Genomic DNA, 14,837 nt, shown 5'->3' on the forward strand with positions numbered 1-14,837 from the left:
AGGGCCAGGGTGAAGCTCCTGGTTCATGAAGACGAGGAATCTGCTGTGAGCTATTTCAGCGAGAGGAAAGCAACCTCATCTGGGGAAAGAGCCCTGACTGCAGTCACAGGAGCAGAGTTCAAATCCTCTGGAACTTAGATGTATGACCTTGGGCAAGTCTCTTAATTCCCTTAGGCCTTGTTTTCTATAAAAGGAGGGGGTTGAGCTAGATGGCCTCTGAGCCCCTTCTGGCTCTAGATCTGTGATTCTAAGTGTTGGTTGAGGGGGGAATACTTCCACATATACTCATTTGTGTGTGTCCCCTCTCACTCTCTCTAGGAGTCAGAGGAGCTTCGATATAATTCGATTGACATGTTTGGTGCCCTCTTGGCCAAGGTGAAACGGAGGTTCCTGATGGTTCCCTTCAGGTACCAGGTCCATTGCAGCCTGGTTCCCTTGATGTTCCACCTGCAGGATGAGAACGTCAGTGTGGCCCATGTGAGACCCAAGGCCCCAGGTCCTGGACTGTCCTCTCCTGTCCCTATTACCTTTGCACCCTTTGATGAATAATCACATTCTGGAGCTGACTGTAGATAGAGACAGGACAGGTCACGATACATCACTAGATGACATATCTCTGTCCCCAGAGATCTTCAAAGTCACTCCCAGGGTTCCCCTGCCTGAAAGCAGGGGATTGGATAATATGGCCCCTTGAATTCTGAAATGACATCCAGTTCTGTGACTATATGAATCCTATCCAGCTATGGGTCAAAAGTCATTACATAGAGAAAAGAAATAGAGACTGATCCCAAACCTTTCCTTTGGACACTAGCTTCAGTTTCTTTCTCTCTAACTTTTTCTGGGCTTCCCCAGGACTGTTTTCTGTCTGTTCCAGTGCTGAATTGAGGATCGAGGGATGGAAGGAGGTGGGTGGAGACGGACATGGAAGAGACTGAGGAATTTCCCGAGGCCAAAGAATAGGAAACTCCAGTCCTGGATCCCAAACCCCTCAACAAACTCTGCTACCTTTTGCTCTTTTATGGCAGACAATACAGTGACTTACCCATGTGATGACACAGGCTTTGGCTCTGGGACCCATGACATGGGGAGGGGGAGAGGGATGCCCCTGAATGTGGGATTGAACTGCAGTCCTTGTCTTGGAAGAGAAGGGTGTCCGGTCATTGAGCTATAGGATATTTCCATGTAACTGTTAGCTAGTGGCTTGGAAGAGGTGGCCACATGCAACTTTGTGCCTGCGTACGGGTTTTATCATGAATTCCTCTGATACTATGCCAAATTTTGTGGCATCACCACAAGTTCATGGTGACCAGGACAGTTCCCCCCTGCCCCCCCCCCCCCACCTCCTGCCTGCTGTCAGGGGCCATGTAACTTTTAGGAAAAGAAAGGATAAACTGAGTCACCCAGGATTCATACTTTCTCCCTGAATGTTTCTTCCCCCACTCTGAGCCTCTCCCTTCTCTACCACATTGATTTCTCCTTTCCCTGGTTCTTCTTTCTGGCTGATGAGGTCAACCTTTTTAACCTCTCCATTCCCCATCCCCATCACATGGCCTCTCTGTCCTCCTTCTTCAGGAAGCCTCCCTACTCTCTCTCTTCTCATCCTTTCAGGCCAGCAGGGATGGCCTCTGCCACTCTGCCAAAATTCTGGTCTGCCCCCGGTTCAAGGCGGTGTGCACTGATAAAGACATGTTCTCCATCGGGAGGATCCTGGTAAGTCAACAGAGGCCACACCTATCCACCATCCTGCCAAGGATGGCAGGGTGGGATAGCGATCACCCAGAGGACCAGGCACATCTCTGTCATGGTAGACTAGATAGAGAAGCCCAGTCAGGTGTGCTAGGGTAGAGGGCACTGAACTGAGAGTTGGAAAGAACTGGGAGTGACTGCCCTTACACGCCAGTGATGAGCCTAGGCAAGTCATTCAGCCTCTTGAGACCCCAGTTTCTTCACCTGTAAAGTGAAGGGGTTGAATTCAGGGACTTCAAGGTCCCTTTCTGTTCTGAATCTGTGATCCTGTGGTCCTGAGCGGGTGATTTCCTCCTCCTCTCCATCTGGTGACTATTGCCTCGTGGTATTCTGCTGGGCATGGTGCCAAGAAGATAATGGAGACTCAGCCCCTGCCCTGTAGCACCTGAGAGTCTCCAGACTGAATAGTAATGGCTGACATTTTATACCTCCATATGGTTTCTAGGCCACTTTACACAGGTTACCTCACATCTCATCCTCACCACACTACCCAGGGGGTAGATGCTATTATCATCCCCATTTCACAGATGAAGAAACTGAGGCAGAGAGAGGCTAAGTGACTTGTCTAGGGTCACATGGCTAGTAAGTATCTGAGGTGAAACTTGAACCTCTGTCTTCCTGCCTCTGAGGCTGATGCCCCAAGCAACTCTCTAATCCTACATATTGCTGGGCTGGTGCTGATTTACACTGGTAAAAGAAATTCCTCTCTGGGAAACTCCCTACTAAGATGAAATCACAGGTCAGGTCAAAAACAGCAGATGGCCCTTTAGGTCTCTACCTGCCTCTTCTTCCAGCTGAAGGAGCAAAAGGACAAGATCCCCTGGTTTCTGAGCCAGAGCCTCAGCTACTTTCGTAGCAATCAGGCCAGCATCCGGCAAGCAGCTGTGTGGTTGACAAGTAAGGCCTCCTTTCCCATCCCACCCTGCCCCATCCCAACCCATCCCATTCCAACCCACCCCATCCCATCCCATCCCACCCCACCCCATCCCATCCCACCCTACCCCACCCCACCCCATCCCATCCCACCCCATCCCATCCCATCCCACCCCATCCCATCCCATCCCATTCCAACCCCTCTCATCCCACCCCACCCCATCCCATCCCATCCCATCCCTTCCCAACCCATCCCATCCCATCCCTTCCCAACCCATCCCATCCCATCCCATTCCAACCCATCCCATCCCATCCCATCCCAACCCATCCCATCCCACCCCATCCCATCTCATCCCCTGTCAACCCATCCTCACCCCTTCTTATCCCAAGGTGGGCCTCATCCTCCTCAATAGAACAAACCTCTGGTCCTGACAAGCACAAACAGAGAACCTTCTATTATTTAACTATTTCTGGGACATTCTTTTACTACTGTTCTTTCCAGCCAAAAAGTCCCCAGCAGGGCTGAGCAGCAAGAAGGGTAAACTCACCAGTGGTCAGACTATACAATTTACTACACTGTTGAGCAGCCTAATACGGGAAAGAATTGAAGTTTTGAGGGAGAGGTTTAGATTTGGGGAATAGATGCTCCCAGCTATTGTCTGAGTGACATGAACAGTTCAGACCTCTGAAAGGGCATTGCTAAGGTATCTTGGTATAGTGGACCCGGGCTTTGATCCTGCCTCAGACCCTAGCTGGACAGGTCATCTAACCCCTCTCGGCCTGTTTCCTCATTTATAAAATGGAGATAAGAAGAAATCAAGGTTGTTGTGAGGATCAAACTAAATAATGACATATGTAAACCTCTTTGTAAACCTTCCAGCACTATGTAACTGGGAGCTTTTTTAGAGTGGGGAGGCTTCCAGCTCCTAGAGCATATCGAGGAAGCACCTGTCTGGCCACTGAGGCAACTTTGTGTCCTTGGATAGGCCAGATTATCCAAACCATGACCCTGGAAAATGAGGAGGAACTGCAGGAAGTCTCTTCAGGTGAGGAGTGGCCCTAGGTTTTTCTGTCTTGGAGGAGGTGGGTAAGGGTTGGGTGGGCCAAAAACTAGGGAAAACAACTCAAATAATAGAGTCAACTCTCAATTATCCACTCTAGTGGAGGGGTAAAGAGGTATGGGTAATCCCTAGATCCTTACTATTTCCTGAGAGAGACTTTTAGGGCACCACCAAAACCTTAGTAAGGCAGCAGTGAAGCATCCATGGACTCATACCCCACTGAACCTCTATTTGCTCCCAGACCTAACACATTTTTGGCTCAGGTCTTACTGTTGGTTGAGATCTGACTTGGGCAGATTAGGAAGAAGGACTCATATGCAGGGATCCCTAACCTTTTCATTACTTTGGAACCAAGTTGAGGTCATGAACATTCTGCTCCCTTCCTATTTGTAATGCCTAAGTTAAGAATCAGTCTGTACTCTTCTGATACTGTTTGGACCATATCACCTTTAGCCATTTTCTTCCTTATTTCCACCTTTCTTGTTCTCTTGTTTCCCTGGGCTCTCAAGTGCTATTTCCTGGACAACACATAAAGAACTTTTTAATTGAAGCTGCACTTCAGAGTACTGAGTTGAATCCCAGGGGACCATTTCTGGGGCTCTCAAAGCACTTTAGACCTAGTTAATCCTCCCAGTCCTCTGGCAGGAGAGGAGCAGGATGGGGAATATGAGGCGGGTGGCAGTAGAAGCAGGAGCCTGATCTCTTGAGTCCCACCTCCACCCTAGGACAGTGTGGCTCTGCTGGGGACTTTGGTCAAGCAATTTAGCAGTTGAGCTCTTTACTGAGTGGTGGAGGCTATCAGAAGATCCTTGTGACCCCCAGATCCAAACCATGGCATGCTGCCTTCCCTATGGTCTCCCCTTAGCCTTTCTCCTGCCCCTTAGTCTAAAGTGCCATTTGCAGCTTTTGTGTTGCAGCTCTAATGCGCCTGAAAAGTGACCCTGACCCAGCTGTCGCCTGCTTGGCAACACAGACCATCTACCTTCTGGAGGTCAAGAGGATTCAACAAAGACCTTACTGGTTCATAGGTAGTCTTTTCCGCCGTCGGTTCAGAGGCAAAAAGGTGAACTACTGAGCTAGAGGCCCGGCCACAGTGGATTCTACCTCTCTGCCCCCATGCCTTTGCTCAGACCATGCCCCATGCCTAGAATGCCCTCCTTTTTCACCTCTCATCCTTCACTGCCCTCTCAACTACCCAGGAGGTCTCTAGGGACCACCCACCTTTCTAATGTTGATGTTACTCCCTCACTATCCTCATATCACCTTATATTTGTTTCTCTGTGTACATATCTGGAGTCAGGAAGGCCTGAATTCAAATTTGGCCTCAGGCACTTACCAGCTATGTGACCTTGGGCAAGTCACTTAACCTCTGTCTGACTCAGTGTCTTTATCTGTAAAGTGGGGATAATAATAGCACCTACCTCACAGGGTTGTTGTGAGGGTCGAATGAGGTAATATTTGTAAAGCACCTAGTACAGTGCCTGGCACACAGTAGGCGCTATATAAATGTTAGCTTCTTATAAGTGCTTGTTGAAATAAAATGAGGTTTCTGAGCCTTGTACCCATGATGTTAATGCTATTTGATTTCTGTGAAATTTTCATAATAAAGAGAAAAAATTGGAGTTGGCTAGAATCAGTTTCCCCCTCCCTTTTTTCATATTTTGTTTATGGAATATCAAATCTCCATTGGTTGTGTGAGGATGACCTCCTTTTGCCCTTCTCCCTGAAATAAAATCGGACTGTAGGCTGATTCCCCTAAATGGTTCCCCCACCTCCCCGCAGGATCCAACAGCCCAAACGACTAAGCATTTAAGTGCCTACTATGTGCGAGGCACTGTGCTAGGTCTGGTTTACAAAGACAAAAGGGAAACTGTCAGCTGCCCTCAAAGAGCTTACACTCTCCTGGGCCTGGGGGTGGGGTCTGATGCATACATAGAAAAGCACACACAGGATAATCTGAGGGAAAGCAGCAGGACCACTAACGCTTTCTCACCGGAGATGGTGGGTGAGCCAAGCCTTGCAGGAGGCTAAGGATTCCATAGAGCAGAAGAGAGGAAGGAAGAGTCATCAGGAAGGGGGTAGGGGGTGCTACACAAGGCAGAGGAAGTGGGATAGGGATACTGAGTCAGGGGAGTGTGTGAGGGAGAGTAATGCACAATAACCCTGAAGAGGTGGGCTAGAAGCAGGCTATCCATCAAGAGTGTTAGCAAGCTGAGTGGCTTCTTTAATAGGTTTAGAGAAAAAATGAGCTCCATGGGGATGGGCTGACTTTGAAATGCCTGTGGACCATCCAGCTGAAGATGTGCAGCAGGTAGTGTGGTGATACAGGAGTACAGCTAAGAGGGAGACTAGGGCTAGGTATGGAGATCTGGGAGTCATGTGCATTGAGGTGATAAATTAACTTAGGGTAGCTGAAGAGGTCACTAAGAGGGGGGTAGAAAGGAAAGGAGACTGACAGCCTAGCCTTGTGGGACACCTGCCATTAAGAGGTGAGATCTGGATACTTCAGCAAAGGAGACTGGAGATGCATATCCAGCCCTAGATTCCCACCTGAGCTCTAGCCCCACAACACTAGCTACCTATCAGACTTTTAGAACCCGGTGTCTGTAGGCATCTCCAACTCAATATGTTCAAAACTGAACTCATTATCTCTCCCTGCAAAACAAATCTCATTTCTATCTTCATAACATCTCTTGTATATATGTATATACATATATATCTCTTGTATGTATATATATATATATATATATATATATATATATAGATATTTTTGTCCCCGTCTCTCCACTCATAACAGTCACCACCCCTAGCTCAGCCTCTCGTGGAGACTTACAATAGCCTCCCCGCTCCACTTGCTCCCAGCTGCCAAAGTGATTTTACTAAAGTAATAGACCTGATCACATCACTGCCCCATCCCACCTCCCTGACCCCATTAATAAACCTGTTAGGATCAAATATAACGTCCTCTCTTATTTAAAGCTTTTCACTACTTGACCCCTCCCTTTCTTTCCAAGCTTATTACACACCACCCCTCTATACGCACTCTATGATCCATCTACACTGACTTATTTGCTGTTCCTTACACACAACACTCCATCTCTCATCTCCAGCCCCCATGCTTTGCCTCCTCACCTTCATTTCTTAGGCTCCAGTCTTGATCAAGACTCCCCTGGCCCTGGAACCAGTGCTGTGTCCTTGTTGGATATCTTTTCTATGCCACTGTTGAGGAAACTCCTTTTGTTAAGTGGTCTATGAATGTATCATGACATTCAAATCCCCAAAATGTTAAGTGGTCTGTGAATGTATTATTTCATTAAAATCCCAAATCTGAACCACTCGATTTGGTGTGAGTCAGACCTGGCCCACAATAGGCCGACAAGAGGAAATGGGAAGAGTGGCTATCAGGTAGAGGGGTTGTCTTTGGTGTGAAGGGACACCTCTTTATTAGACACTGGAGCAGAGGAGAAACGAAGGGAGAGAATCGAGTCACAATGTTTGGAGGTGCAAAATAGGGGAAAGAAAGATGTCCATGACAGCCTCTCCTTTCTCAGTAAAGTAAGTGAGATCCTCTGTTGAGAGGAAATAGGGAGGGATTGGTATAGGTTGTTCAAGAAGATAGAAGGTTTGGAACAGCTTCTGTGGGTAGTGTGGTAGATAGTCAATTAGGGAAGAACAAAAGAGTTGCTATGATGTTAATGTTATCTGATTTCTGCCAAATCTTTGGTTTGAGGGTTTTGGTTGAATACTGAGGGCTCTGTTGGTATTAGAGAATGCAAATTAATAGGTGTCAGAAGTAGAACCAACCCAGGGGTCGTCTGAACCGAGCTGAGTCCTCTGAACCAGCACTCCATGCACTATGCCAGGCAGTCTTAATTATAGGGATCAGAGTTGGAAAGGACTTTAGAAATCACCTATTCCAACTCTTTCATTTTATGAATAAAGAAAATGAAGCCCAGAGAATACAGACTTATTTGAATATTAGCTTGGACTGAACAAAATTAGGACAAATTTGAAAGGCAATGGAAAAAAATTTTCATTTCCTATCAATTGTTCAACCAACAACCATTATCTCCTGAATTCCCTGGCTACTAGAGATACAAAGACCAACATAAATAAATAAAATCTTGCTCTCAAGTTTGCATTCTATCCTGGAAGATAATAGTTTGGCACACCCTAGGCCAGGTTGACTTGGATAACTGAGAGCTGGTATTTATTTCTGCTTTGAGCAGTAAGAGACAACATGGCACCTCCCTCTCTCTGGATGTCTAAAAGAATCTAATGGAAAAGCCAAACAGGGAAGCTCATCTGGTGTTGACCTGGTTGGTTCCTAACATCTAATCCTAGTATTTGTGACCTCTATAGCTTTGCCCATGGGACTGTGCAGTTCTTGATCCAAATCTTGATGGAAATAGTGACTATACCCTAAACAGCAGGACTTGCTGTGAGCTAAATGCCCTCTGAATTTGACCTAGATTCTGCCACAGCTGATCAGGACTCCCCATTTGGATCTGCTCCCATACTCTTGAGTCTATCTTTGACCTTTTTGTCAGCTCTCTCCTCTCTCTTTTCTTCTCCCCTTCTCTCTCCCCACTCCCTTCCCCTCATTATTTGGTCTGTCTGTCCCTCAATCTCTATACTGCTATCTCTGACCCTCCTCTGAGCCTAGCAGCTGGTTAACTTGGCCTTGGGCCACAGCATACAGCTGGAGTCATTTGCTTGGGTTTGAAAATAAACTTCAAAAGCAAGATGAAAAACTTCTCTAATCTCTGGCTTGGCAAAGAGATTGTCACCCACTCCCTCCCCCACCCCCAAGTCTCAACTCTATCCTGTGCCCAGGCTCCCCCATCAGCTGCCACCAGCTGTCAGGGGGCTGTGGGTGGAGGGCATGGACTGCTTTATGCAACTTGTCCTGGAGGTCACAAGCCTCCTTAGCATGTTTATGCCATGCTTTTGGCCCTCCCCACCTCCAAATGCGAAACAAGAATGTAAAAATCTTGCTTCTCCGTTTATCTTGGACTATAAAATCTATTTTTCCCTCTTCCTGGGTAAAGTTCCCTAGAAATTGCCCTGAATCTCGTGACTTAAAGGTCCTACCTTTGTGCGTCAAATCACCAAAGGGTCAGTCTAAGCATTAAGAATCAAGGCCTGCAAAATGGGCTGACTTGGAGGTGAATGGGGCCTGACCCCCAAGAGAACAGGGCAACAGGACAGTTGCTTTTTCTCAATCTCAAGGCAAGATTTTGAAACAAAATTTATTTTCCCACAAACTTGTGTTGGCCGTCCAGTTGGAGGAGGCCCCGAGGACCAAATAATAAGGATGCAGGGGCACCTCACTTTGTGAATTAATATGCTACAGAAAAGTTTCTCCAAAGCCAATAAAAACATTACTCAATCTAATTCTGTTTTAAATAGATGTGCAGGTGGAGGCAGGTAGTAGGCTATTTAAAGGAGTCTTGAAGTGAACTCTTTTCAAAAGTAAATCATATTCCCCTTAAATTTTCTGCTTTTGATTGGGTTTCACAGACTGTGCTTGATACCTTAAATAAGACCTTTGGGAAAAAAATTTTTTTAAAGTTAATCTGGTTGTGGAAATGTTACTCCCCAAGCTGCTTTATCTGGCAGGGGCATGGGGAATTTGATTCTCGTGCTGGGACCGTAAAAACAAAGGTCAAACATCACCCACCCATGGCAGCAATGTCCACAAACAATGACCATTTTGGCTTTATTTACGAAGACCTCCTGGGAACCAACACATCTAGGTTGAAAACAAAAATGTACAGCGCGAGGTTTAAATAACTTTCTTACACTATATACAGTTGTCCGCGAAGGTACAAAATGTATGTACACCTTGTGCTATACACGTCACAGAGAGGAGCAAGGGCAAGATCTGACCCTGGAGCCTCAGAGAATTTGGCCTCCAGATAACAGCTGGTGGCCAGGTCAAGGCAGGTGTCTCCTCTGCACACACTCCTGCTCCTTTGGGGCTGGCGGACTTTGTGATCTCAGTAACTCAAGCAAGGATGGAAAGGGGAGCAGGGCCCTAGTTGAGGGTCTGTGCCCTCAGCTGTGCACTGGGGAGAGGGATGAGTGGTGATGCTGGGGTGGGGGAAGAGGTGGAGATTGAAGTAGCCAGTGATGGTCGCTAAATTGCTGGGCTCCATCCCCACGAACCTCTTCCCCTCCCGGACTTCCAGGCTTCATTACAGCCAGGGAACCAGAGGAATAGAGTGTCAGTCTTTGGGGAATGGCATCTAGCCAGGAGGGAAACCAAGGGAGAAGAGAAGCCCTGGCAGTTCAGTAAAAGTGGAGATCAGCCTGACAAAGGATCCAGACCAGCTGGGTGAGGGGGTGTGAGAGGGTGGCACCCTGGCACTAGAGGCATGGTAAAAGAGCAGCAGCTACAGAGTGGAATTCCTGTATTGTGGGCAGTTAACCCAAACACCCCAGGAAGCCAACCTGGCAGAGACGGGACCTGCCCATCCAGGTGTAGGGAAAGGGCAGGCTTCCAGGGGGACAAGGAAAGGCAACAGAGGGACCTGACTTTTTAAATTCCTGTTGAGATTCATAAAACCCTGCCCATTGGTGTCAGTTTTCACAGATGTTTACCCACCATCAACTTTGTATTTGCAAATGGTGAGGATTACATTAGGCATGGAAGAGATGGCCTGTCAGGTCCCTTCCTGGTCTCACATTCCAAATCCACCTTCATGCAGGGGTCCTATTACCCCCAGATGAAAACTCCCAGCACCAACTCTCTCCTCCTTCCTTTGCAATCTCTCCCCAGTGCTGACTCCAGGGTCTATTGTGGAGAAGCCTTCTCAGGACTAAGCTGCCACTAACTTAGAGAGTAAATACTGTAAAAAGGACAATAATACTGTGCTTGAGAATCTGGGCCCTAGCTAAGAGCCCTAACCCAGGAGACCTAATGGGCCCTTTATTCAGCTGGGGCTATTTAGGAGAGGCTAATTGGGAGAGGCCTGTGAGCCCGGAATCTGGGGGTAGTTAAGGGCTCAGAGCCCTTCAATCATTAAACTTTTGGGGAATGGTGAGTTCATATGTCTCATGTCTCCATACCCCAGGCTTACCAGGATGGCACATGCTGGCATGACCTGTCTCTCAGTCCTTTCTATAACTACCTCTGATTAATGCCCAAAGGAAGAGGGCTCCTTTATTCCGGGGCACAGTGGGCACTGGCAGCCTGAAAGGGTCCAGTAGGATAGGATGACTTCCTTCCCCAAGGCATGGCCCTTGGGGTTCCTCTAAGGGAAGGGAGCCAGGGGAAGTTTGGGAATTCTCTTGTCCAGACCAGAACACACTGGCCAATATGAGTCTTCTGCCCAAAGGGAATGAGGGCAGACAAAAGATGGGAACCCAGAAGTAGGTCTGGTGGCCCGGTCATCCTGTGCTCCAAAGCTGGGTCTAAGCTTCCTCAGTCTAGGGCTTGTGCTCAGGCTCTATAGTCCTTGTGCTCAGAATACAATCGTTTTGTGCTTATAACACTTAAAATACTTGTAAATACTTGTGCGGTTGCAGTCCCTGTTCCCCAACAATCTCTGGCTCAGACCTAAAGCCTGTGCCTCCCAACTCCTCTTCAGGAAAGTGCTGAGAGACCCAGTTTTCTTCACGTTCAGCTGCCCAACAACTTCGGGATGGAATGACCCTGTCAGGGCCTCAGGATTTCAAGTTTCTGGAAAGCCAGCACACTCACATATAGCAAAGCCCAGGCCCAGCCATGAGGTAGCTTACCCAACATGAACAAAAAAAGGATCAGACAACAATCACAACACAGGGGGACCATGGGATCAAACCTTGAGTGGGAACCAAATGAAAACTCATAGTACGGTCCCCATTGCTGGAGGCCGGCTCCCCTTGACCTGTAAGCCAAGGGGGGTGGGGAATGCAGTCTTGTATGTTCAATGTTTGTAAACAGCAGACCCCATTGGAGGGAGTTCTTCCCTCATCTCCCAGGGTGCAAGACCCAAGTCAGAGATAGTATGGAGAGAGGGACAGGAAAACAAACACATGCTTGCTTTGCAGTGGAGGGGAGGTGTCTGTGGGACATGACAATTTGACTTTCCACTCTTGCTCCCCCCATCCCAAGCATGGAGGCTGGGAGAGAGTAACAAACCATCAGAGTCATATTGTCTATTGTTCCCTGAAGACCAAAACTTCATTTCTTTTTTTTCTTCCTGCAACTGAATGACCCCAAATTTCAGTCCGTGTCCAGCAAATAGATAACTGTGAACACAGTCATTCTGCAAAGTCATCGCTGCTTCTCGGTAGGGGGAGAAGTTGGTCTCCTGACTCTAAAAGGATGGGGTCACATTGGGGAAAGGTAGGGCCAGCTTTCCCCTTGCAAGTTTTCTCCCTCTCAGACACCGGAACTCCTCAGGAAATATAAAAGTCTCGTCCACGAATGAGAGAAGAACCCCTCCATCTTCTTCTATGCTACTTTTGTTCAGAAGCTAAAAGGGACTCCTGCCCACCTGGGGCCTGTATTCTCTGGTCAGTCCAAGTGCAGTGCGATGAGGGAGGAGAGATGCTTGTGTCCTTTTCCAGAAGCATCAGGCTACAAGCTCTCTCTGAAGAGGATGGGGGAGAGCTCAGCTCCCATGCTCGGCTTCCGGTCCTGAATCCTTCTATGTCCGTGACCAGCGGGAAGAAGCCAGAAAAGCAAAGGGCTGGTGTGGCAGCAGAAAAATATGATGGGGAAAGAAGCCACTGCATTTCCCTGGGAGTCCTTGGATTAGTCTTTGAGTTCACTGGTCCCACCAGGAAGGTAACCCCAGATATTAATTTAATACAAAATTCACCTAGTGAGAGGCCCTGGGCAAGAAAAAAAAAACAAAAAACCAGAGCCTCTTTCAATCCAACACCCTTCCCCCTCCCTCCCCCAGACCAAAAAAAAAAAAAAAACAACCCCAAATCCCCAAAGGGTATGGGGTCTTTTGAATGAGTAATGATTCTCCCTTATTTCCTTCCAGTTTTAAGGCTTGAAAATGTCTCTTGAATAACCATAGAGAAAAGATCTGGAGAGACAAACTGGGGTATGGTCTAGTTAAAACCATGGAGAACCTTCTGAGCCCACACCCCACCATGCCCCTGGAATAAAACACTGTTCTATCCCAGCTTATGGGGGGGGGTGGTGGGAGGCGCAAAGGAACAGACCCTAAAATTTAGTCCTTACTACTCAAGACATTCTACTATACACACAGTACCATGAAACAAGGGAGAGGATGCAAAAGCTGCTTCTTAAGTGATGCGGGAGTGGGGCAGGAATCCCCCCCTTGATGGGGTTTGTAACATAGCATGTGGTGGCAGGGGGGGGGGTGGGGCGGGGGTGGGGCGTAGATCAAGACCTCCCTCAAGTTAGATCCAGCTAGGAGGGCAGGCAGCAAGACACATGTGGCTGGGGCCACTGCCCGAGGTCACCCAGCTTTGGGTGCTAGGCCCCAGGGGGATGGAAGGCACTGGAGCGTCTGATGGTATGAGGTGAATCATGGGCTCGGGCGCTCCCCTGAGGAGAGGGAAGCCAGGAAGAACCCAGAATAAGGAGGCAGTTGGAGGGGATGAGGAAAGGGGGCGATGGTGGAGATAGAGGTGAGGGTGGGGAGGAAGGGAGGGAAAAAACCAAAAGGAATTTTTTCCCCAATCAATCCCAGAATGTGTAGAAGGCGAGGGTGAGTTGGACGGCTCAGAAACAGAGGTTCAGGGGTGCTGTCCGGCACCCTTTCCCATTTGAGGACCTTTCTTGCCCTGCCCCCACCCCTGGCTTTCCCCCTGCCTCTTCCCCCTCCTCAGGATTCCCTGGCCCTGGAAAGCTCGAGGGATTGAATGCATCGGAAGAAACTTCAAGTTGGTATCCAGGAAGCGCCAGCAATAAATAAATAAATAATTAATTAAATAGATGAAATGACCAGGCTGAGTCTGCAACTCTCCCCTCAGATGGAGCTTTCTGAAGGGTGGGCCTGCTCTGACCCCAGGAGGGAGAGGGCTGAGTCCTAGGGATGGGATGGTGGTGGCCCCAGGTAGAAGGCTCAGGGGTGGGGCTTGGCAGCTGCCCATCTCCAAATTTACATGGTTACTAGAGAGAGGCACTCTTCTTCCGTTGACCTCCCTCCTTCCTTTTTGGGGAGGAGGAGGCTGAGGACTCAGAAGAAGGTATGGGGGGTCAAGAGGGGCAAGAGGGGACGGGAGGAAAAATGCCCATCTGAAAGAGAGCGTTCAGACGGAAAAGGGAAGAAGAGCATGTTCATTTCCAAGTTAAAATATGGCTGGTTGGGGCTGGGGGATCCCCTCAGGGTGGCTCGGAGTCCCCTCCCCACTATGGGGCTTTCTGGAGGGGGGCAGTTCATAAGATTTTCCCCAAGATCTCCTCACAGGCCAGCTGGAGAGCTCCTGAGGTTGGGGTGAGAAGCGGATGACTCAGCAGGAAGAAGATGGGACCAAATGTGGAAGACGCTGAGGAGCGTCAGGGGAAAGTGTGGAGATCAAAAATGCCTTTTGGCTTCACAGCTTAAATGTCCTTCCCCTCTCCTTCCTGCTCAGGGGGCCCCCACCCCAATGAGAGATAGGTTTGGGAACACTCTCCCCTTAGCGAGGCTAGCGGAGGACGGGAAAGAATCCCCAAACCCTCTCACCCAGAACCACGAGCATCGTCTGGCCTGGACTGTGGGGCCTAAATTGTCTGAAGAGGCTTCCCTTTAGACGACACCCAGGCTGCTGGAAGAAACGTGGAATCCGAGTGCCCCTTCTGACCGCTCCTCCTAAAATGTGCCACCAGGTAGCCGCCTTCCACTCCAGAATTTCACTGTCAGGTCACTGGGAGGGAGAGAAAAAGGGAGAAAGGGGGCACACAGGTCAGCTCTTAAAGCGGGCCCAGACAGCTGGCCTGAAGGGAGTTGAGGGTCAGGTTCCAAAAGCCCCAAGTTCAGCTTGGGGAGCAAGGGACAAACCCTAACTGTAGGGGTCGAGGGATTCTGGGGTGAGAGGGACTGGCCATCTTTGCCCAGCTGAAAATTGTGCCAGCTCACCCCCTTCCCCCCTTTGCTCTCTGTGACCCTCTCCTAGATGTCCTGCCCCATTGCTCATGCTCAGAAGTGGAATGAGTGTGGGGCTGGAATGTGTGAACTTTTTGGGGGGTGGGTGGTGAGGGAG

At 48.7% G+C, this 14,837-nt stretch overlaps 2 protein-coding genes across 4 annotated transcripts in view; one reads left to right on the plus strand and one right to left on the minus strand.

Annotated features, from left to right (window-relative positions):
• LOC118846802 (maestro heat-like repeat-containing protein family member 7) overlaps positions 1-4,755 on the plus strand; it is a 37,703-nt gene extending 32,948 nt beyond the window's left edge. Inside the window, exons 13-17 of the mRNA XM_036755523.1 lie at positions 319-477; positions 1,609-1,710; positions 2,541-2,643; positions 3,606-3,665; positions 4,598-4,755. Coding sequence (XP_036611418.1) covers positions 319-477; positions 1,609-1,710; positions 2,541-2,643; positions 3,606-3,665; positions 4,598-4,755 — 582 coding nt within the window. The remainder of the gene's footprint in view (positions 1-318; positions 478-1,608; positions 1,711-2,540; positions 2,644-3,605; positions 3,666-4,597) is intronic.
• A 4,611-nt stretch (positions 4,756-9,366) lies between these two features.
• Positions 9,367-14,837, minus strand: part of KIF21B (kinesin family member 21B) — a 72,733-nt gene continuing 67,262 nt past the window's right edge. For 2 of the 3 annotated variants that reach the window (XM_036754625.1, XM_036754624.1), the window contains one exon: positions 9,367-14,501. In XM_036754625.1, the coding sequence (XP_036610520.1) occupies positions 14,447-14,501 (55 nt within the window). In that variant the 3' untranslated portion in view covers positions 9,367-14,446. The remainder of the gene's footprint in view (positions 14,502-14,837) is intronic. The other variant, XM_036754626.1, reaches the window with a different exon arrangement.

Source organism: Trichosurus vulpecula, chromosome 4 (genome assembly GCF_011100635.1).
Source record: "Trichosurus vulpecula isolate mTriVul1 chromosome 4, mTriVul1.pri, whole genome shotgun sequence".
Taxonomy (NCBI): domain Eukaryota; kingdom Metazoa; phylum Chordata; class Mammalia; order Diprotodontia; family Phalangeridae; genus Trichosurus; species Trichosurus vulpecula.